This window comes from Thunnus thynnus, chromosome 10 (assembly GCF_963924715.1).
Source record: "Thunnus thynnus chromosome 10, fThuThy2.1, whole genome shotgun sequence".
Classification (NCBI taxonomy): domain Eukaryota; kingdom Metazoa; phylum Chordata; class Actinopteri; order Scombriformes; family Scombridae; genus Thunnus; species Thunnus thynnus.
This window is the reverse complement of record NC_089526.1, coordinates 27,987,517-28,012,223: the sequence shown is the minus strand read 5'-3', so window position 1 is coordinate 28,012,223 and position 24,707 is coordinate 27,987,517. Positions and strand designations below refer to the sequence as shown.

General features: G+C 41.0%; 1 protein-coding gene across 1 annotated transcript in view; it reads right to left on the bottom strand.

Moving 5' to 3' along the window:
* Positions 1-24,707, bottom strand: part of LOC137190681 (regulating synaptic membrane exocytosis protein 2-like) — a 43,745-nt gene that overhangs the window by 4,190 nt on the left and 14,848 nt on the right. The window contains exons 2-4 of the mRNA XM_067600204.1: positions 16,445-16,477; positions 15,472-15,564; positions 10,909-11,119 (exon numbers count right to left, since the gene is read on the bottom strand). Coding sequence (XP_067456305.1) covers positions 10,909-11,119; positions 15,472-15,564; positions 16,445-16,477 — 337 coding nt within the window. The remainder of the gene's footprint in view (positions 1-10,908; positions 11,120-15,471; positions 15,565-16,444; positions 16,478-24,707) is intronic.

Genomic DNA, 24,707 nt, shown 5'->3' with positions numbered 1-24,707 from the left:
TTACTTCAAACTGACACATTTGGGGGTGAAGCTATCTAGCAATGATGAATTATTTCAGTTACATTTCAAATGCAGTGGAAGAAAGCTTAAGACTAGCACAGCAGGAATCATGTACTGGCCTATGTGATATTGACACATGAGGCATTTATGACCAGCTATCAATGTTACAGATGGGCTATAACTGTGCTGACACACAATAGGAGCAGGGAGGCTACAAATTGTGCTTTATGTGTCCCAGAGGATTGTAGCCAGTGAGGCCATGACTGCCTCTTTAACTGGGGTCATGGTGAGAGCTCTTCAGTGAACCATGAGTCATCGGCTAAGACCCAGGAGCCACCAAGGCCAGTTTTCCTGCTAATCAACCACACATCACTTCCTGCACCTGGAAGTTACAGACATGTCACACAAGTACAGTATGAGTGTGAACACAAACTCTGATGTGTTAAAAGGAAAATGAGTCAAATAAATTCATCTTGAAATGGAATTATCACACAGAGGAGACATTAAGGAACAGGCACTAAGTTCCCTCTGTTGGATTTATGCTTTTAGGTGAAAGTGATCAAAAACCTTCCGTGGTGTTTCAGCAATTCTGATAGTTTAGAGAGGGCATCCACATGGATATCCATGTCACTAGATGCCAGGAGGCCCACGAGCTGCAGGTACCCCACCTCAGACATCCTATCAGGTGTATGTAACATGCATTTCAGAATTTGAGCTCTATTCATGAAAAAAGACTATGTTGATGCTGTGGTTAATTACTGAAATCTGCTCATCTCTCTCATCCAGTTCCTTCAGAGAAAACTGCAGCCTGTGACCTACATATTTACCCCTTCAAACTGCAATTAACATAGAGTCAGTTGCTGTGCACCTCTCCGGTCTGCCAATAATAATTAACCATGTTCCCAGCCCTTGGACTGAACATGTCGAGCTCTTTTATCTCATCAGTGAGTACCTAATAGCATATTAGTTTTCCAAAAAAGAAAAAAAAAAAAAAAGAACAGCCAACAAAAACGTGCATGGGTCCAGTAAATGTTGAGCAAACTGGGCCTCAGGCATCAATACTTGAATTTGATTTGCACTTTGGAACAGAGTCAGAATGAAAATGGATGTTTATATATTTCGCAGGAAGAACAGAAGTAAGGAAAACGCTGCTGTCAGGCTGAAACCTCATATGTCCAAAACATTACATGAACTGCATAATGAAAACAGCCTTTGAGCTTGATGACAATGCATTTATGAGACTATCCAAAGGGATTTGGAAGGGTTACATAGGCCCGAGAGGTTTATAAGTTTATCGACTCGATAGAGGGGAGTGTGAAAAATAAGTTAAGCTTTTTAAGTAGTAGGAAAAGGTAACCTGGGATAAGGATTACTGTGCCTGCATGCAAACAAACAGATAGGTTGAAATGGGAATTAGCATTATGCTATTCTCCATTATGCCAGTATGATGTATTCTGCACTCAGGGCTGGTCACACAATAGCCAAACAACCTTTTTGGCAATGTTTTTACATCACTGTCATTGCATTATGAATGAATGAATCTACAGTTCTTGGAATAAAAACCAAATTCAAGCAAAAATCTGATTATGCTTCATCCTCACACAAGATAAACTGGCAGCATCAGAAGCATGTTGTTTTATCCATAGCACTTTCTTGGGAGACTTTGCAAAGCATGAGACTGCTAACAGTCCATCTAGGGATGCAGTGCAGAGACAGTGTGAGCTTAGTCTCACGATACCAGACGATCGTTCAGTAGTTGCTTGAACGGCAGCGAGAACGGCCGATAACAAACCTATGCCCCTTAAATTTTGTCAAGGGCACGCCTTACCAGAGATGATGCTCCCCCCCCCCCCATTCTCCTCCGTAGTGAACTGCATGTCACCGCCCCAATATGAAGGGCCGCCTTAAAGACTTTGGATTGGTTCTGCAATGCAGGGTTTTTTTTAAAACTCTCTAATTGTTTCCACCCAGTTTTAACAATGAAAGCTGGGAGATTGTCCTCAGTCTCTATGAGAGAAGCATTTAGTGTGAGTCTAGTGTGAGCTCAACCCGCACTGACAGGAAACTGCAATATCCCTCATTGCCTAATAGACCACATAGACTCAGAGACTCCACAACAGATGCATGTATGCACAATGACACACACACACACACACACACACACAGGTCAAGCAGCTGTAATGGCCAGAGGTATGTTCACTTTCAGTGCAGCCAGTCTGTCCAAGACACTACAGATACAGACACACACACACACACAGGCACACACATATACACACACACACACGCACTTCCCTTCAGCTTAACTCTTCACGGCTGAGCGCAGGCAGGGGGTTGGGGGCCGCAGCCCTCGGGCAGGGCCATTTCTCCCTGTGTTTGCACATTTCATAGTCATTGAACCTGCAGCTAAAAATAGAAAGCTAAAAACCTAGCACTACCACGCGCTGCAAACACCAGGAAGATATATACTCTATTAAATGTGCTATAGGCTGTTTACTGAGGCGCTGAATTAAGGGGAACAAACACCCAGTGCCATGGGATCAATAAATAATTTCCTTTCTAATACTTTCTCTTCAGACTGAGGGTGTTTTCAGTGATACCAGCAAACATAATCTTCCCCAAAATGTGTGTGTGCTTAGGAGAGCTAGCAAAATAAATACACCAGCCAAGGGTGCTACTGAAGGACAGACTATCTTTGACAGCAAATATGTATCTATTCCAAAAATTATATATGCCGTATGGCCTGTCTCATAATGATGGCGTGCTTTAGATTTTATAAAATCATGTCATAAGTTCAGGGTGAATATTACTGTTGTATACGTATATACTACACATGGCAATATTGAAAATAATATGCACCCTTTAGCAATGTACTTTACATGTTCCCTTTTAGACTGCCCCATTCAAAATTTCTGGAGGAGAGGCGAATACACACACACCAGCTAGATTTGCAGTAAGAGAGAGCACTGAGCTCTCTCTTGTGGCCGTTAAACTGCACTACAACATTACTTAACAGAGGCTGTAGAGTGAATCAGCAGTATCCTTCCAGGCATATAACTGTGTGCTCAAATAGAAAGCCAGTTCCAATGTTAAATTAAATCAATGACATTCATTCATTCATAACAGTGTATGTAAAATACTTGCCAAAATAATTCTCCTGACTTCACAGGAGGCTGTTTAAAATTTAGAAAGGGCCTATGTAGTGACTGTCATCGCTGCCGCAGTCATTTTATTTCAGAGTGAGAGTGAGTCAGTGTTCTACAATGCATGCCATGTAACCGTGACCCCCCTAGTTCGATTCCATCTGGGAACTATGTTTCATCTTTTTTTCTGTCTCCCTGTTTCCTGTCAGCTATTTAAAAAAGTCAAAAAACAACAGAAAAAATGTCTTAAAAAAGAACTGAAGTGAAGACAAGAGATGGCACATGCTGCAATATTGATGGGACAGTACATGAACTGTCATAGGTGTCATATTGCCTCGCTGTATCTCTCCTTCACCTGAACTGAGGTGAACTGAACTACTCATTAAGGACTCATTGTTCGGGGAGTGGAGTGTTCCTCAGAACATCCCAGTCTGGACTGAGTCCAGATTAAGCATACAGGCGTCAATAAGGATACTATCTAACACACTCCAGAGCAAATGATTGCCACGGATGGGAGCTACACATGTGTGATGGGCTCCAATGACCTTACTCTGCATATGTAGAGCAATGAATAATGTATATTAAGACAGGTGGATTTTAAAGGGAGTTTGAATATTCAGTTATCTCTTACTAGTACTTTAAGGAGCAAGGTAACATTTTATAAAGTGCGTATTCCTGCATATATTTGTCATTTAGCCAAGTTTTCTCTACATGCATATCGTAATACACCTAAATCCCTGAAATAAAGGGATGTGGTGATTTTTTTTCTTCTCATTGCCCTGTGGATAGTGTTTACGAAATCAGGTTTTTGAGGCAGCTCTCCTGAATAAAAAAAAAGTTTACAGGGCATTTTTGGTGTGATTCATTATGGGGCCAATGAGAATGAAAGGGAAGCGCCTACATTCACATGCTCCAACACTGGCTGCACGTGGTGAATTACATTTTAATGAGCTTCTAATTTTAGTGTGAGCGCCAGTAATAATAATAGACTTGATGAATATTTATGTTCCTTGTTTGAAGCTCAGACATGAGAGAGCGGAGGGAACCATGATTAATACATAGAAATGGCTGACATCCCCTTTAGTCTCTCTCAGACCTAAATAAACGTGTTACATTTATTTTTTTGGGGACAAGCACGACTCGCGCTAACTGTCACAACACGTACAGTAGGTAAAAAAAAATTTAAAAGCCAAATGAAATCTCGGTAAATGACTGCAATGAAAACAATGAATATGTTCTATTTTCAGAAGGGCGTTTGCGACTGAAATCTATCAATGGGACAGGTTTTCTTAGTGAACTGAATGACAGTCACAGTTCTGACAAACAAAATGACCGGTGAAAAACGCGCTGCAGTCACAGCCTCATGCTCACTCAGCTTACCCATGGTGCCGCTGAGGGAGAACACTGTGCCTGTGCAGAGAGATCGCTGCGTTTAAGTCCTTATAACGTGGTGACGGTTGTCTGCAGCTCTTGCTCCTGAAAATGAAGAAACTGCTCCGACCTTCAGCACCGCGGACAGCTCCAAGTCCAGACAACAGGCTGCCTGCCGGGGACAGCAGCTGCTGAAAACACCGTGAAGGTTACACCGGGGACTCAACCCACCACATCCGATCCAATAAAACCAACGCAGTCTCCCTTCCTCTTTTTCTCTCAACAAAGCATCTACACAATCCAAAGACGCCAATTCGTTGAAAAGAAATGACGGGCTCCAATCTTCAATCGTTACGCGGGACCCATCAAACCGTGCAAAACGTCCCGCAGACTCAATGTCAGTAGGTCTACGGGGAGAAAACATGTGAGGCGAGCGTTAACGCGTCAAATCACGTTATGTTTCCCACCACCGCTGTAGGCCTATTAGTTCATCTGTAACAGAGAGTCAGAGCTCTGCCGGAGTTGATGAGAGCTCATTACATATGCGGCGCGTCCCAGCTCTGCTCCCACAGTCCAATAGTCAGACAGGGAAACGCGGTTACGCAGAAAACAGACTGGCACTGTTTCTTTTTTTTTTTTTTTTTTCCTGCGGTAGCGTCAACAAGCACACTTTGTCATTTCCCGCTCAGTCTGTGCTGTGACCACATCTCGAGCTTCAATAAAACATAAGAGCACAGCTGTTGTTGTCATCACCATCATCATCATGCATTTCTCGTTATTTTGTGAGACAACTGCAGGACGATGGAGTCATGAGGCCACGGGTTTACACGAAATGTGAACGTGAACATGCCAGGAACTATATAGTCCATATGCTGCGTTCACGTGCTGTGAGAATAACGGTCTCTTTTTTACATCTTCACGTGTCTGAACCAAATAAAACGCCCTGACGTTGGCTGATTTTAGCTTTGAAATCCTAAACTCACATGTACTTGTAGCGATAGACCATATGAAATGAGTAATTTAATAGAACTGAGGGTGGGAATATTGTCAAGCTCCCAAGTAGGTTATTATTTATCCTGATCAGTGGTGGAGGAAGTATTCAGACAGATACTTGTGTAAAATTAGCAATAATGCAATATAAAAATACTCAATTATTACTCAACTAAAAGTCCTGCATTGAAAATGTCACTTAATTAAAAGTAAGTATTATTAAATGTACATAAAGTATTAAAGGTAAAAGTAGTAATGATGTAGAAAAATGGCCCCTGTGAGTGTTACAATATTACCTTATTATTACTGATTCATTAATGTGTAAGTAGCATTTTACTGTTGTAGTTGGTCAAGGTGGATTTTATGTACTGTTGAGTATTTTAATGTATCAGTGCTTCATATTTTAATCACATTTCACTATCTTAATTTGCAAAGTAACTAGGAAATCTGACTGTCAAGTAAATTAAATGGTGAAAAAAAACCCAATATGTCCCTCTGAACTGTAGTGGACTGTAAAGAGGCATAAATTGGAAATACACAAGTAATCTACTGTACTGTCTCTGACAGCTGGACAGCATTAAGCTGTAAAAGTCCTTGTACAGCCCATTTGTAAAATGCAGAATTGTGCATCTTTCTACAAACATAAAAACCTCAACTACAGCTGAGGGAAATGTATACTTAGCCGCATATTCTGAAGCTGTATAGCATAGATGCAAATGATTTGCCCCACAGCTTGCAACACTTTCAGGAGCTGAAAATTAATTTGTTCTGTGATATGCCATCACGTTTCAACACATTATAACACATGCTATGATATTCTTGGGATCTCTAACTTGGTGTTAACACTTTACCTATGTCACTAATGAAGATACTGTCACATTACATTCACTTCACAGCTCTGTAGAGGCTTCATACGCATTAAACACACTGTAATAACTATTTTTATTCTCTAAAACCAATGATAACTGAAAATTTAGAATAAACTGCACAGTAGCTTACAGCATATTTGTTGGGAGCATATGGAATGAAAAGTGCCCATATGCTATCTTCTAATGATGCTAATGATTTCTATGGTACTGTTTGGGGACTCACAAATCTATTTAATTTACCACAACAACGCACAATTCACTAAAACGCTGTGTCGAATTGAAAGAGGACCCTTGAAAATACTCCCCCTTTTATTTTGCAGCAGAAGTGTTGAAGGGCCAAGAAACACATGTAACGTCTTCAAGAGTTGCTTTAATCACAAATGACTTCCTCCCCAGAGACTGTTGATTCCTCAGGCCCTTTTGAAGCCACATCAGAGGAAATGGTGGGGAGCTCCACCGCTACAAGCAGGGATTCTGAAGACTTCACAACGCTGACACACAGGTTATCTATATCAAAGGCTTTTATATTTTTACCCCCAAAAAGTCACTCTGTGCTTTGTGCCTCAAGTGCGCTGCGGAGGTTAAGCTACGTGGCACAATCAATAAGCGGGGATTGTTATCAACACAGATGATTTATCAGTGTTTTTATATCTAGTATCAACTTGTTGTGATAAGGAAAAGTGAGTGATTGTGACTATATATCAAATGACTCATAGATTCAGCTAAACAAGGCTACTGAGGGGAGCTTACATTCCTTTACCAGCTGTTTAACTCTCAGTCCCTCTATATCGTATTCCAGTGTACCATAGCTCTCCTAGCTGCTGCTGTTGCTGCCCCAGACATAGAGACTTGTAAATATTCAATGGCGTTTCACAGAACAAGATCTCTCTCGCCACTGCTGTCACCATCTGTGAGAGAGGGAAAGAGTAGACGGATGGAAAAAAAAAAAAAGGCAGATTTCACCACCGCCACCTCTTTCACTGACACACAAGCTTTCAGGCAAGCTGGTTGGGCACAACAAAATGTGGCAGAGTAATCAAAGCTTCTGTCCATCTGTAACTACAAGCATGATCATGTAAACAATCAGCAATCAATATCACAACAGGCCATGTGGGCTTATGTGTGCATCACATGAGGGTTCGAATAATGTCTGTGCAGTCTCCTGTATTGTCTAATAATGTGAAGGTAGCATAGAAATAACAGTCATAGCCCCAAACATCCTACTGGCTTCTGCAATACTACCATCAACACGAGTTCAACTCAAATAAACCTTTCAGTTATACATTCATTTAAAATGACTATGAAAAGATAATTAATTGCAAAATGGCTGATTGTAAATTAAATGAGTCCAGCCGACAACGTAACCTCTGCTGCCATCAGGTCAATCCTGTCCTACTCACAGTGTATTTCACTTGGTTAACTTGTACTCCAGCCTGGTGACGTCTCCCTCTCACACAACTGAAAGAGAATCTTTTCTTCTGGTGTCAAGCTAAAACCTAACCCCTGCCTTCACTGGCCCCTGCTGACCCTGTTGGCTCCTAACGGCCCCAATCAGCCCTGAGACACTGGAGTCTATTAGCAGATAAACAGAGAACAGACTGTGTATATGACAGGATGAGTAGTGAACTAACCCACCTCTTTTTACACCCTTATACCCTCGCCACCTCTTTTGCTCATTTCCATGCTGGCTCTCCGTTCCTCTGCCTGACCCTGTCATCTGAACTTCTGTATTCTGTCATAAACGCTTACTCTGCTCCCCTGTTGACAAGACAAGCCTATGTATAAGCAATTTCTTGGATTTTCGACTCATTCCGAAGTTATATCTGCAAAAATATTTGAAATGTCGCAGTACTGTCAAGCACAGAGATAGTGGAGTCATAAAGTGCTCCAAAGGAGCCACATATACTCCCTCTGGAGTGGGATCAAATGTGTGCTCCTCCATCCTCTAAAGTTTGCAGCTATTCCTCATTACACAAGACTACTGATTTATTATTAATTTTTGAGCAACATTACATTAACATCAGCGTCCACAGTCTGCAGGGAGAATTGACCTTGAGTGCCAGGAGGCCAGGCCACCATCAGGTAAATAGCGGGCATTGCCTCAGTGGCACATTAGTGCAGGCCAATGCCCCAGCTATCCATCGCCAGCCTGCTGCCACTGTTATTACTCAGCACCATCTGTACAACACGGTAACTGATCTCCCAGCTATTATCTACCGGGGAACAATAGCACCCTGTACAACTGGGGTCTTGGCATTGGGGGGGAGCAGCAGGACAGAGGACTCTCCCCATGTTTTTGCTGCTCTGTTGTTTCAGTTGAACCTGCTGGTATGTACTTTCCTCCAGTGGGGTCTGTAGACTGTTTAGTTACTGTTTGACTCTCAACAGCTAAACACAAGCAGATTAGAACTAAGATAGTTATAGGAAATCTATGTAATACACAGACAACTACAATGATATGACTCCAGTGATGATATATTTGTTTAATTAGTTGCACAGATATAGATAAACCCCAGGTGGATTCAATACTGTGGTCCTTTTAGCTTTTCCTCTCTGATGTATATCGATCTATGCTACATCACATGTAGGACTTCATGTTAGTATTGGATTGGAATTAGTTTTGATTGGGTGTATGATTTCATATTGATAAAAATGTCTTTCAACCAACAGGATTTTCCTCATCTGCTTGTCAGGGTTATTATTATTACAAAGTAATATTGATCTACAATGGGAAAATAACTCAAATCAGCTCTATGGGTATCAATCAATCAATAATTTGTGCCATGTTCAATCTGAAGGTTGGCTTTCATGGTCCTCCAACTATTTCTCTTATCAGCCTTTCTCTTTAGTTGTTCATATCTTTTTTTCTCCGCTCCATCTCTTTATGTTATCAAGCCACATTATGCGTTGTCTTCCCACTCCTCGTTTCCCTTCAATCATCCCTTCCAAAACCCTCGTCATCAGCCTCCCACTGGACCCTCTCAGAATGTGCCTCGCAAACTCAGACTTTCTCTCTGCAATCTTCATAAAATACCTGTCTTCTCCTACCAGTTACAGAACCTTATCATTTGACATAAATCTCCTCCAGCTGACTCTGAGCATTCTGTTGTAGCACCATATCTCAAATGCATTTATCTTTCTGTTTTGCTTCCTCTGTCAATGTCCACGTCTCTGATCCGTATGTAAGAACAGAAAAGATGTAGGTTTCAATGATCTTTCTGTTTACTGTGATGTTGATGTTGCTTCTCAGAAGTTCTTTATTCTCTAAGAAAGCCATTTTTGCTTGTCCGATTCTGAATTTAATTTCCTCCAGATATCGTCCATCTTCGTAGATCCAACTTCCCAGGCACAGTATTTGTATTTGTGCACCTGCTCTAATTCCAAATCCTCCAGCTTAATTTTAATCTTCTCAATTTCACCTTTTCCCATAATCACTGATTTGGTCTTTTTGCTGTTCATGGGCACATTACCACCTAAATATTGGAAGCAAAGTCTGATTTGAAGGTCTGTTTTATCCCTGGTATGTTGCAGTGTTGTATTCAATGAGTCTCTTTCTAAGTTTTAATGCAATCCTGGCTATGTTTTGTCCTTTAACACACTTTGTTTTAAGGAGTACCATATCAATACACCATTTCTTTATGCTGGTGTAAAGAGTGATCATTGTTTTTGAATGAGCTAACACTTCTTCACTGTTTATTTCAGCATCACGTGGTGGACTCACAGACAAGACTGTTCAGTATTTCTCTTGTTTGTTTCATGTCATTGTTGGCTGCTGTATGTGTATATGTATATACATATCAGAGCATTTCATGAACAATGCTTGAATTCAGACACAGTCCCAAGAAACGCAGAAAAGGATTTGCTAACCACTTTGTCCTCCTGTTGCAATTCCATGAGAGCAGGAATGCATCAGAGAGAAAGAAAGAGGGAGACAGAGGGGGGAGGGGGGATAGGGAGAGAGAGATTGTGAGTGGCATTAGTAGGTCCTGGTAGTACTGTCACATACTCCAACAGCAAAGGATTGGATGGCATCGCATAAAAACACTCAAGCTCATGATCCAAATTTAAGCATTCTAATACTAAAAGCTCTAGCTTAGTCTGTTTGGAGGATTTTACAGAGGTTAGTTAGGTACTGGAGAACCACATACAAAAAGAAGCCATCAGGTTCCGTTGAGGGGAAAGAAAAGGAGGAACAGTTCCCTCCAGTGGTGAGATAGAACAACTGTAAGTTACAGTAAACATGAATAGTAAATCTACAGCTGTGAATCAACATATCAGATGTTAAGAGTGAACAGAATTAGAACCAAAGCATGCAGAGAGTCTCTGACTGGAGGAGACGTTGATAATCTGAAAAACATTAGTTGCATTTAGAGACACTGTGTTGGCTCAATTCCCAGATTATGATTTCACCGCAATGTTTCATAACCTTGGATTTCAAATAGTAGCGTAGGGAGAAATTTGCCTGAGGGTGGGACATCTGTATGTGTGTATTTGTGTCCTTATAAGTGGAGACTTCCGAGCATGCAAGGCAGCATTACCTTATTTGACCGCAGAGACACTCGTCCTCCGCACCGAGCACAGAATTTCGTTTGGCAATATGAACAGAGGTGGCCACAGCCATCGGCAAACTTGGTTTTGTGGCATATCCCGCAGGTTGGGGCTTCGCTCTTCTGGTCCTGAGCCTGCTTTGCCTCGTCCCCCATCTTCTTAACCTGGTCCTTGTACGATTCAAACTGCTGGTGCAACTTCCTGTAAGCAAATGGGAGGACAGAGGTTAAGAAAATGGAGAGCAGGTTGGGCGACCAATAAAACAGAAGATTTGTGTTTGATCTATCAGAATAACACAAAGGATACAGTATGATACCTTTGACTTGTTTTAGTATAATCACAACACACAGACTCATATGTTCATTTGCTGTTTTTTTGTGTAATTATGTGTTTAACAAGTCTTAAAATAGAAGATACACAGGAGGTCTAGCTGGCAAACAAACACAAATATACATGGTTGAGTTGACAAATGTACACCAGAATTGTCCTTCCCATTGCCACCAGTCTCACTGATTTATGTGTTCAGTCTTGTGAAAAAATCACACTTGCACAATAAGCTCCTACTCTCGACGGACTAACTGATATAACCTCAGACGTGTGCAGTGTGTGAGATTTTGAAAGGAAAAGCAGACACCATGACCTCAGAAGCTTCAAAGCTGAGCTCCTCCTTTGATACCGCACCTCTCCCAAAACAGGGGGGTAGGTATCAAATTTGCTTTTCAAGGTTAAGAACATCACTTAATTCCACTTTCTCAGGTTCCCGTGCGTTTAATGAATCATTTGCACCTGTGTTTCTAAATCAGGACAGTCGTAAGGCAAGACAGAGAACAACCTAGAGCCTTACTGTTAGACAAAGCAATACATGAAACTAACGGAACACAAAAATGATCATTTCTTTGGTGGTCACATACAGCAGACCCCACTATCCTGTAAGCATTTGTTAGTGCTGTGTCCATTGTGCTACTGCTTTTGTCCTATAGATGGCCTCCTACTGATGCATTACACCTGATCTCATACAGTAGATCCTTAACTCCTAACAAGTCCTGAGAGGCTACTGAAAAAAACCTGCATGGACTCTTCGCATGCATTTTGTATGACACATGTCAATTGAGCGTCTCCTTGGAAACTAAACACTGGGCTGACTTCATAATATGGCGATTAGAATTGGTTTCGCCCCACATATCCCCTGCAACATTCATTAGCACTTGTGAATTATTGAGCAGCGCTATCCTTTTACCACATACAGCTCCGTGTTTGAGATAAACGCGCTTCCTTTACCCACAACCAGACCTTTAGAGCCCAAATGTAATGTCCGCACACCACCTGAAGACTATGTGTGTGTGTGTGTAGTTGCGTGTCTCCGTGCCATCTAAACATTAGACAGAGTGCCAGTGGCATGCCCCTCGTTGTACCCACTGAGGGATTAAAGGGCTAATTGTGTCACAGCCTTTGTGTGTTTACCAAGCAGAGATTAGTATGTAGCCTTGTTTAACAGATCCCACCAAATCTCATTTGCCGACAGAGGGTCTGATAACAGAGTGATGAAGACTGTGATACAAGAGGTAAAGCCACTGTCACCGAGGATCAAGGAAAAAAAAGACTACAAACAATCATGTTTTATTCTCACTTAATCTCCCTTTACACTCAAACGTTTACAGAGACATGCTTTCGATCCTTGGTCACTACATGGGCTAAAGGCCCCTGCTGTATTGACAGACAAAGTCACTGAGAAGAGCTATTAAAGATAACCAATGATTACCTCTCCCCTCCTCTGTATCAAGTCACTTCTTCCCTGAGCTCTCCTAACACTCACTCACCTCTGGGGGGAGGGATGTAGAGCTTATAAAAAACGCTGAAAAATAGCAATTATCATAGGTGAAAGTTTTACAAGTTTAACCGCAGTATGTGTCAAATATTATGTTTTAAACTGCATGCTAAGACAAATATGAGGGAGCAAAAGGAACAGTCTAAGTAGAGAGTAAAATTATATAAAGCATGTGAGTTACCAAGAAAAGCGTGAAGAAGAAAACAAAGAAATGGATTAAGAGTGGAGTTAAGTGGCAGTGGGCAGCTGGTGCACAGAGCCCATTCCAGAGGGTTTACTTATTCGGTCAAACACGGTCAAATGTAGGTGACACTGCTGACGAGTAATCATACGCTGCTCATTGTCCCATCCCATGCTAGCATATCGGAGCTCTCTTACCTCTGGGCCGCACCAGAGCAGCTACACACCGCCGGTAACATGAGCCTCTCTCTTGGACATATGACAGACTCAACATATCAACAGCGAGGCTGAACTACAAGCTCTCTACAAGTGTCTGGATTCTACTTCTGCCGCAAACTTTCTGAGCTGAATTTTACACCCCCTATCGCTTTCAATATATCATGTTGGCACTGAAAGCATAGATATAAGAATTTATTGCAGAAATGATATGTCTGTATTACTAGAATTTAGAAGTAGGGACAGTAGCAACAAGGAACGGTTGTAACACTATGAATTCCTCCAATCTGAAACAACTTAGAAGGCTGAAATTCATGTTGTCTTTCTGTTTTTAATAAGTAAGTCATATTGCAATTTACAAAATAATAGAAGTACTAGAAATCATTATAGACTCTAACTGTGGCTTCATGCTAACAATGCTATGTTGTTCTTAACTTAAAACTAAGTTACATCAATGGTTTTGTTTGCCACTTGGCTGTGAGTGAACTACAGATGTATTTAGGAGAACTCGGTGAACTCCACAACAAGCCCTGCCATAATATCACTTTACAAAGCTGTTAATGGCTAATGTGTCAGCAAACACTTGTCTAGCAGACACAGAGCAACATTAACGTTCATTTAGAATCAAGTTTCTGTCCAACTGACCAATGTTAAGTTTAGTTATCATTCCCAATGCCACTCTGGTTTCCACAAACTTTATAGCAAAATATCAACATTAGCATGCTAGCTGCTCTATTATGTGACTAGCTGCTGTTTGGTGCTAAGTATGTAGCATACGGCCAGTTTATGGGCGATTTCTTTGCTAAAAACAGCTTCCAGTTGCTGCTGGAAATGAAGTTGATGAGCACATTAACACTGAGCCATATAAAAGTACCTTTGCGGGCGGTAAAACCAACTACATAAAGCTAAAACAGGCTAAATGTTCTGTAGCGCCGCAGAATTGGGTGATAATTTTCAGTGGATTTGTCAGTGGGAGCAAATCTTTTTACATCACACATAGTCATATACAAATATTGATTAGTTTAGGACTTACTTGTTATTTTATATATTAAAACTGCTTCAAGCTGCCAAATTCCTTTTACTCCAGCATGTGTCCTCTAAGTGGCTAAAATTGACAATGTCTCAGTTCCATTTAAATACCATACTACAGAGCTATCATGCACAATACCAGGGCCCTAGAATAAGCAAAACTAAATGGGATGCAGACATTAGGACTTTTTCATAGTTGGCATTATGACATTTCATAGCTGAAAAAGCTCAGGTGTAATTAATTACATTAACAATGGGTTGCATTCCACTGAGGTGGGCCTTGATCTTGGTCATGCTGGCTCACGTATGGCTTACTGTGACACTTTATGGAACAGAGCCATCAGCAGTTTTATTAGTTACACCTGTGTTTCCTGCTATGACAAGTCAGTAGTTCTGAGACTGCCTGGGTTATTTTAGGCTTGAAATGTGACAGTCTTTTTTCTTCTCTAACTCCCATTACACCAAATTAAAAACAACACTGGACTAACTCTTCAGACCAATCTATCGTACAGTATCTTTGTGCAACCTGACTCAGGTGACTTGGTTCCACGGTGCTAATGAACGAACTTACCTGTAAATCAGTCTCTGATTAGACAGAATTTAAAAATTGGATGTCGAGTGGGAATAAATATGTAGATAAATCTTGCTGAACCTCACTGAACCACATGGCTGCAACCTGTGTGTGTGTGTGTGTGTGTGTGTGTGTGTGTGTGTGTGTGTGTGTGTGTGTGTGTGTGTGTGTGTGTGTGTGTGTGTTTAACTTTCCAGTTAGGTAGTTAAGTCTAGCTTATTTAGTCCTGTGATTTCATGGGGTTTGGCACTGGTAGCAGCTGTAAGACTGGTGGAGGACACAGGTTGTGGTGGCTCTATATTACTCTTTGTCCTTATTAAAATGAATCTGCACCAAACCTTTACAAGTACGTTGACTTGACATATAATTAACTGTATCAAAAGAGGCATTAATTCTATCCATGATCTGACCTTATTTAACATGAGCAAAGAAGCTATCATTGGTGCTGTTTTAATCACAGATTAGTGATAAGAGTATAGAAAGTGTTGCTCAACATGTATAACAACATGTAATGAACTATATTTGTGTACTTGCATAGAATATATATCCCTGATGGCACATCACTCCTACACCACCTCCCTCTTACATGCTACAACAAACATACTGAAAAATTGTGTAACATATTCTAATGTCCGCTAAGGTCAAACATACTGTGCGTCCAGCTGCTGGGGTCACCACTGAATGTTTGTGCCTGCTGGGTGGAGATCAAAAGGGGTCTGATCTATTACTTACGCGTCTGGCTCTGGCTCCTTGTCATTTTGGGACTTTTGCTGGGGCTGAAGAACGTTATTTACCAGCTCAGTGATCCCACTAAAGGGAAACCACCTGTTCAAATAAGCAAAGTGTGACTGGAAACATCGCAATGAGTCATCATGGGAGAAAACAATCTGTCCTGAAAAGGGATTTTAAGAAGCAGGTCAGATTTCTACGAAGTGAACAATAGCAGGGACATTCACTACAACCAGAGCAGAGAGAGGAGAAGGCCAGGACACGGGCAGAGCGGCGATTAGTGGAACATTGACAACCAGACACAGTGTCAGAAATACAGAGAGAAAGATATAGGAATAGGAAAGATAGAGAGAAAATACAGACAGATTTAAAGTAGAGGGAGAAGCAGGAAAGCTCTACAGCCAATGGAAATGAGAGCTGCATCAAACACTCAGCTGAGGGTAAAAGGAGTGTCATTTATTCCAGCTTAGTGGTGCAGTAGGGGTCAGGTTGTCAGACTGGTTTGCCCTACAAGTAGTTTTGGTCAAAATGCAGCCACAGCACAGGTGCATCTAGGCCACACTTGTGGTTGAATTACGAGGCTGCACAAGCCAATCAGAGTGCAGATGACACACCGGATGAGAATGAGCAGCCAGTTAGTGTTAGACCAGGAACACGGGGGAAGGGTTTGGGACCTGGCTATAACAAAGCTGGTAGAAAGGAAAAGCCGTTGTCATTGATGTCATGGAAGTCGGCTGTTTAGTGTCCAGCACAGAAGTCGACAATCTGGAATGATGCTACTCATTCAGAGTTTAAAAGAAATAAAAACGCCACTGTGCGATCCTCGTGCCACCGCAGCGGCTTTCCATGACATTAGTGACATTTCTTTCATTTCTCTCCCAGACAAAAGAGGAGAAAGCCACATGAAGCACACAGCACCGACTGACAGGAAGAAGTGTCAAAGCCTAGAGCACTCTGGGTAATGCAGTTTACTTACTGTGCCGACTGAGGCTTTGGTTCTTCTTTGATCCTAAAACATAAAAAAATAAAAAAAAGTGTGCACAGCTCAGTGCATACAGAACACAAAGAGATGAGGAAAACAATCTAGAAGACACAAAGTACTGAGACAACTGATGCTACAAAAGATGCGCATGACATAAATAAAACTTCAACTATGATTTGAATAATATCTTGGATATTATAGAAGATGATTCGATGAGGATGATGATAGTGCAGCATTGATAATGGTAATGAGATAAATGAAAATATTAAAAAAATAAACTTTCACAGTGACTTAAAAGATGACAAAAAGTTTGGACTTAAATATAAAAATGACTGCTTCATGTGAGTAACACTCTCTGATATGTACGAGCATGGACAAACATTACTTTTAAAGTCACTTTGGATTTCTAAAGCGCAGAAGGCAGCTGCCGCCCCAGGTGACCGTCCACCTCGCACATGTAAGTTTTTATTCACCACTAGGAGTTTTTCTAAGAGAAATCCATAATTAATGGTGACCTCCACCATCAGTTCCCAGAAATACAGCCAAGCATCTGCACGAGTTCAGAGTAAGCAGGACAGTTGAGTGACATTTGAGCACTGCCTTGAGTTGCACACTGAGCTGCATTTGAAGGTGAGGATAAAAGTAGGAGCTCATTTGGTGAATAGTTCAACTAAGCCGAATCAGCAACACATGCTTGATTAAGTTCCATAATCACTGATAGCAAGGCCATTAGCACATCAGCTAAACTAGCTAAAGCCCATATATATGTCACTTAAAAGGTCAGTTCACCCAAAGTACAAAAAAAACCACATGTTCTCATTTACCTCTAGTCTTACATAGCTATGTAGATGGTTTGGGTTTTATTTGTCTGGGCTTTGAGATATCTGTCTCAGATTTCTGCTGACGCCTCAATACAACAGCGGAGACTGGAGTTTCATTTGTGGTGCTCAAAGCGCTGAAGTACTTACATTTAAAACATTTAAAGGGGCACTCAAGCAATTTTACACATGTTATCAGTCTGGTTGTCATGGTTAGAACAATTCTGTGAAAACAGGGGACTAGAAATTTAAGCCTTTCAGAGATTGACAGATTTTAGGGACTAAAACTCAAGATATCTCAGCCTCTGCACCTTCAATTTTGACAATTCTTTCAAGTGTAATACTAAATCGCTGGACTACACCTTTAAAAGAAACAAGTCCTTTCCAGAAGAAGCCCTATAAAAACTGCTGATAGGCCGTTCTGGGGATCCAGGGGAACAAGGGCATTGTTTCTTTTGTTTCTTTTTAAATATAGTGTTCCCCTCGCCCCCCTCACATTCACATTCATCCACTGAAAGTGGAAAGTTTCTCTGCCCGCACAGAATATCTGAGTTATAGGTACTGTATGTACCTACGAGCATGATTTGTGACATCTCAACTACTTTGGAGCCAATTCTGGTCCAGTATTCATGCAAGTGTGATGTGGAAACTTGAACTTGGAGACTTTACATAGCACATACGTATATTCATATATTCTGGAATTTTTAATGAGGGAGAAGGAGTAGAGGCATTTTTAAGGATTTTAATGAGGTAATTGAACTTTTTTGTGGAAGGTAGAGTATTTTATATACATCTTAAACATGTCTGGAGGGGATCTTTAAATACCATGAACACCACAAATAAAATTCAATGCACCTCCAGTATACTGGGGTAGTGGAAGAAATAAATAATGTAAATAATGTAATATAATAATATCTCAAAACCTGGACAAATAAAACCAAAACTAGTGTCTACATCGCGGGATACCACTGGGGTAAATGAGAAAATGCTTCTTTTTTTGGGAGGAGGGGGGATTTGGTGACCTGAACAGCTTTTTATACCTCTAACTGCTAATTTCATATATATATATATATATATATATATATATATTACATATATATTATACAATATTACGCTTTTAACAGAAAGTCTGAGCCAAAAAGCCAGAAAATCACATATTTCCTATAGCACCATCAATCAGTTTGCTTCCTATAGCACAATTTGTTTCATTAGATAGACTCCTCATAGTGATACATATGTCATATATAGCGTCACTAAACTTGAATAGTCTTTACTTTACTTCATCCTCATGTGGAACTATCTTTAGAAGTTAAAATAGGTGAAACCAAGAATAACCAAGGCAGCACTCAAACACACACACACACACACAACAACCGCCACATGACTGTCTAGCATCTGTACACTATCTAACACTAAAGTTCAGCCACTGTCTCCAGCTTTAGGAGCAGATGTCACTTTAAGCTGCAGCTGAGAATCACACATTAAAACTTCACACACCTCATCACAACTTATGTTAAGTACATAGTCAGCTTTTTATAGTGGTGTGAGATAGAATGTGTTAATTGGATTTCGTCTGTTTCTGACTGAGACACGGCAACGTTTACGAACCTCGTTCTGTATGTGTGATCTGATTTTTTTTTTGATTTTTACATTTGACCACCACTCATGAGTGAATTGTCCATAAAATGCCAGAAAAGTGAAACAAATGCCCATCACAATAGGTGACATCCTCGTATTGCTGGTTCTTACCAACTGACGATTAAAAAAATCTGTTATCTATAACTTTTGAAAAAGTTTATGCTCAGTTTTTTCCTCCAGAACTTTATTGTTCCTGGAAATGAACATTTAGAGTGTGTAGTATTAAAACTATCCACTAAAAAAGGTTCCTTACTACTCCTATTCAATGACAGCTGAACATCTCAAACATCGCTGCCTAATAATGAAGAATTCATTCAAAAAACTCATTAAATGTCCATAGAAAATAACGTTTGGTGAAATAAAAATTCAACACTTCAGACCTATCCCAGAATGTACAACAAGAGGATGCCACTCTAGTCACAAACAAATACTGAGGCTGAGCAGCGAAGCCTCCCAACAGTCTACTTCAGCTAGAGGTAGAGCACACCAGAGCAAGAAATCTGTCTGTCTGATCTGTGTCAGATCGGTGAGAGAACACACGAGAGAAGATATAGTCCTGTGTACCCATCAGTCTCGCTGGTCTGTTTTCCGATGAGCCAGTCCATATTTATCCTCTCGCTGTGTTCTCCCGATGACCTGCAGCGCCGTTCTTTATTGATCCCATCAGCCCCGTCTCTGTGGTCGCATTACAAGCCTCATATTTATCTGATCGAGCCTGCTGCCTGCCTGCCTGCCTGCCTGCCTGGACGGCTGCCGGACAGAGTGTGTGTGTGAGTATCCGTCTATGCATTTGCGTGTGTGTGTCGCCCATATCCATGTGTGTACTGTACTCATACGTTTGTGTGTGTATGTGTGTGTGTGTGTGTGTGTCTGCACAGTGTATTATTTGACACGGGGCAGTAAAATGAGTGAGTGTAAAATGTCACAAGTGACGTATTCAGTATCCTGGCTGCTGAGGAGGGCTGCAGAGCAGATACAGTCTCTGTTTTCCATCTCTTTAACCTGCCCTCTGCTACCCATGACCCCCCCCCCTCCTCCTATACACACACAAAATAAAAACAGACGCTGGTTAATAATTAGGAATAGGACTGTGTAAAGAGCATCAACATGTCTCAATGTCTGATTCTCTCTTGTTTGTGTCAGAGTGGCAGCTTTTTTGGTTATTTTGGTCTCTGTTGTTATTTTGTTCGGGGTTTAGGTTTCCACCTACTCTGCCTCACTGTCTCTGTGTCGAGAAGCAGTCAGGTCTGACAATGACTGATGCTACACTGCTCTCTAGTGGACAGATGTGCTGCATAAACTTCTAAGAACTAGATTCCTGGAGTTTTATGAGAGGATGTTTAACAAGTTATTTTACATCATTTTGATCCAATTTCAATGCTAATGTTTAGCATCTTTTGAAACCTAAAAGGAAATAGAAACAGATAGAGGGAAATAAAACTGAACTGTTATTTCTGAGAGTTTGAATATGCCTTAAAAAGTGAGCAGCAGCCTTTTGTTATTTTAGGATAGTCATTTACCATTCTAACATTTAACCAGCAGGCAGGATACTCAGCAGCTCTAAAGGGTGAGGGAGCAGGGTGTGGTTATATTTACTAATTGCAACTGAAAAAATTGTTCACTAATCAATCAGTCAATCAATAGAGAGTTAATCGTCAAATATTTTGAAAATCGATTAATCATTTGAATCACTTTCCAAGCACAAATGCCAAACATTTGCTGGTACAATGTTAACAAATGTGAGTATTTCTGCTTTTTCCTGATTATGTCATTGTTAAAATGGAATCTCTTTGCATTTTGGACAAAAATAGCAACTTGCTGCGGTTGTGGGTTTAAATTTTTTCATATCTTATAGGCAAAGCGATTGATCAATATATCAAGAAAATAATCAGGTGTCAAAATCCAAAATCTATACGTTGCATGTATGCAGCTTGTGCATTACCCTTAGAAGATAACACTGATTCAGACCCACCAGGAACGGCAAACCAACATTTTAACACTGTGATGCCAAAATACGTGGTCTACTTGTGAATGTAAACAAGTCAGCAGCTCTCTCGTTGTAGATTTCATTTAACTCAGATGGGAGTGACGTCCCTGAGAGAGCTGGGTTGATGCAGCTCCTTCTGTGCAAGCAGTAGGACAATTACACAGCGGGTTGTCACGAGAACCTGAACATTTTAGTAAGATCCCAGAGATTTAATTAATCCGAGCCCTCTGAAGATATCTCTGCTAATAAGAATAAGAGAGGAGAGGAAAGGAGACTCTTATAGAGACGTTTATAACATGATTCCCTCTAAACTGTGCAACCTCTCTGCCTCTCTCTTTCACCCATAAACTGCTACTCGTGAGCCACAGTTGTGTTAGGAGAGAAATACATTGATGTGACAGCTGTACAACGAGCCCTGAATCATCACATTCCCCCACACCCAGAACAAGGTTGGCAACATGTCACATGCACCGCAGCAGGTCCAGCAACAGCTAATGTGTGTCTAACAACTTGTGATGGGCAGCAGAGACTGAAGCCCGCCTACTTAGAGTCAGTCAGTGGGAGGGGACGCGATAATTCATTAAGAGTGTAGTCAAAATATTTAGGCACAGACTGTCACATAAACTGACAGATTATGAATAGCTTTGGTGAAAAATAAATGTTATTTTGCAAAATCCTCAGTAATAACTGACTGATGGTATGAGGCAGGATCATCAAAACCAGCATTTATGGTTCATGTGTGGTCCAAAAAGTAAGTAATAAGTATCTACCCAGCATCAAACTGCAGACAAAGTTCATGACTAGCTGGTGAAGTTGGTGGGGACCAGAATATTGGACAGATGGCCAGAAACATTCCTCCAAATGAATGCTAATGTTGCTCCGTGTCTGCTGGATGTGAGCATAAGTGTTTGCTAACGTATTCGCCATATCGATGTGATAATATGTCAGTGCTGTGTTTCTTGTTTCGCTGCCCCCAAGTGGCCAAAAAATTGATTATTACTGCTTCAACTGCATGGCTCATGTTCATCACAATTAAGGAACATGTCACCCTGTGCAACGGTGCAGCTCATTGATGTGTTTTTATCTATATATTAACATGGCAGAGAGGAATGAGCATGGGATATGTTAGTATGATGAGTGCATTGCTTTAGGTTTTAGTATTTTCATTAAGAAAAAAATTTTAAATCACCAGCCTTGTCCTTTACACTTTCTCCAGAAAAACAGTAGATACCAGCACAGGAAAAAAAAGATACAGCATGAAGCATTTCCATCCGTTTGCAATCTTTAAACAATCTACTTCTCTTCGTTTCAGACGCTAGCGGCGGACCCACACGCAGTATTCTCTGTCACATTGTACTGAGCTTCCACACATGCAACCCAAAGCATAATTACTTTCCAATTACCTCCCCTGCCCGGCCAGTCGCTCTTGCAGGTCTCTCTCTCTCTCTCTCTCTCCCTCTCTCTCTCTCCCTCTAATCCTGTCTTTGAGCAAACAACTGCTCAGCACTCAACTCTTTCTATTTCTCTCTCAAAAGTCAGCCAGATGTTGGGGGAACAGCTAAGAACAGTGGGATATGGTCAGATGTAGCGGTGCTCTCCTCGGGGAAAGTGTGACTTTTCACTGATTACCAACTGCAGAAAAAAAAACAAGGCTCAACATGGCTCCCAGCTGGACAGCTAAACATCCCTCCAAACATGTCTGTGTGTTCCCTCGTTCATGGTGTGTGTATTTTTATATATAGAGAGATATTCAACTATGTTTTTCTGGATGCTTTCCACTCAGAACCTTCTTGCAGAGTGCAGGTCAGGCTGACCGACAGCACGGCTCAGTGGAGACGCTCCAATGAAAATGTTACAAATGCATCGTGAAATGATTTAGATATTGGCATCCACCTGTGCTTGACAGTTTAAAACAGATAGTGAGATGCAACCTCATCTTGGCATCAATGCTGTAGTAGCAAATCTGTGATAGAGGATCTCATGGCTAAGCAGTGACCCTGCAGGCCCTCTGAGTCCACTACTGACTGAGTGATAATTGGATCATAAGGGAGTAATCTGGCTCAGTGGGTAAATACCAACTACATACATCATTAACACCATCCCAGCCAGTCAGTACTGCCAGGAGATGAGGTTAATGTCTGTCTGAAATCACTCACAGGCCAGTGACCTATAGGGAAAACTCTCATGTGAGGCTGAGCACTGCTGTATACTGTTATTGTCTTGGACATAAGGGTGTGATATTAATTTAATATAGGACCATACATGGATACAGTATATGATGCATACAGTGCAGTGTAAACAATGTGCAAGGGTGTAGGTTTGGGTTCAGCAGTTCCTACACAAAAAACTGAATGCATTTATATACATTTATAACAATTCTGCAAATAATTATGATTAAACTTTATAATAATGGTGGCATTAAGAACAATAAAAAGCTATGTAAATTGAAGCATTATTAGTGCACTAACACTACTTAAAACCACACTTATGTTTCCTTGATAGTGACCTTATCCTTTCTGAGAGATAATTTTGTGTTTTCATCTTAACTACAAAGAGCACCGTTTGATTGGTGTTCAACTCTAGCTTCTTTTTCAGAAAATATTAATAGTAAATAAAAGCATGGATTCAATTATTTTTCTTTTTACATGCATAGGAGCTGAGAGTGCTTTTTTCAGCCCTGAGTAATGCCTGCAGTCTTCCTCTCAGGCTGCATACAGCCCCAACAACCTCTAGTAATGAGACAGGGTAACCTGTATGTTGCCTGAGAGGCAAAAACTAGGGCAAAAATATATCTATATGTACCAGTCCTCAAGCATAATTGCTGTGAACCAGTGTAAAAATTGACAGCTGAGGTGAACATGTTAACATTTTATTATTTTACAATATAACATTTCTAGCAACTCTTCTTTAATCTGGATTGTGTGCAGCTGGACCATCAGAGGACAATGTTCAGAGAGATTTTTGTGAAAGCAAAGTGGTAAATCAAACTGAAACAGTTCAAATAAATGCTGAAATTGTGCCTCTAAAGAAATGTCCAAAATGTGGAATAAGGAGATGTTGGATACCACTGGGACCAGTAGCAGAAACAAAAACATCCATTACTGTAAAATCTAGTAAAAACTCCAAGTACATGATATTCTCTGAAAAACTACTATAGGGTGTGTTCCTATACTTCATCCAGCCACATAGGGAAAATCAACAAGACTATGTCAGCATTATCCCTGCAGGATATATAAAACAGAAATCCCCCATTGTACCGCTTCTACTGTACATCACCTGCAAATCTCCAACAAAAGGAGAGAGTGCACTAAAAATAGCACCTCATTTAAAGACAGACGATTAGGTTTTGAGCCACCTGTTCATTCTACCTCTCCAATAAATGCCAGGAGAAGTGCTACTTAACACTTTCTCTCCACCTCAGAGAGGATTAGGGGCAGGGGATAGAGCGCTGATAACTTCCTCTGGCACGGGGCGCTGGCACAGCGCGATAGGCAGGGCAGGAGGGACGGCGAGAGGGCAAGCGCCTCGGTGTGGAGGGGTTGGCCAGCTACCACAGCTGGGCCTTAGAAAGCACAGATAGGATTGAATCCACGGGGCACACTCATCAGAATAGGCAATCTAACAGCGCACAAGCCAGACCTCCTGACCAAGGACTAATATTCAGATTGTCAAACAAGAATTGGCAACAGCAGATTTTCTGAGCAACGGGGAAGTGGCTAATCTGCTGCCAAATATAACTAAAATCCATCTGTTTCCTTAGATTACCTGCCAGGATTCAATTGAGCTGCTCCATATCTCCCCTCCTGAGAGATTT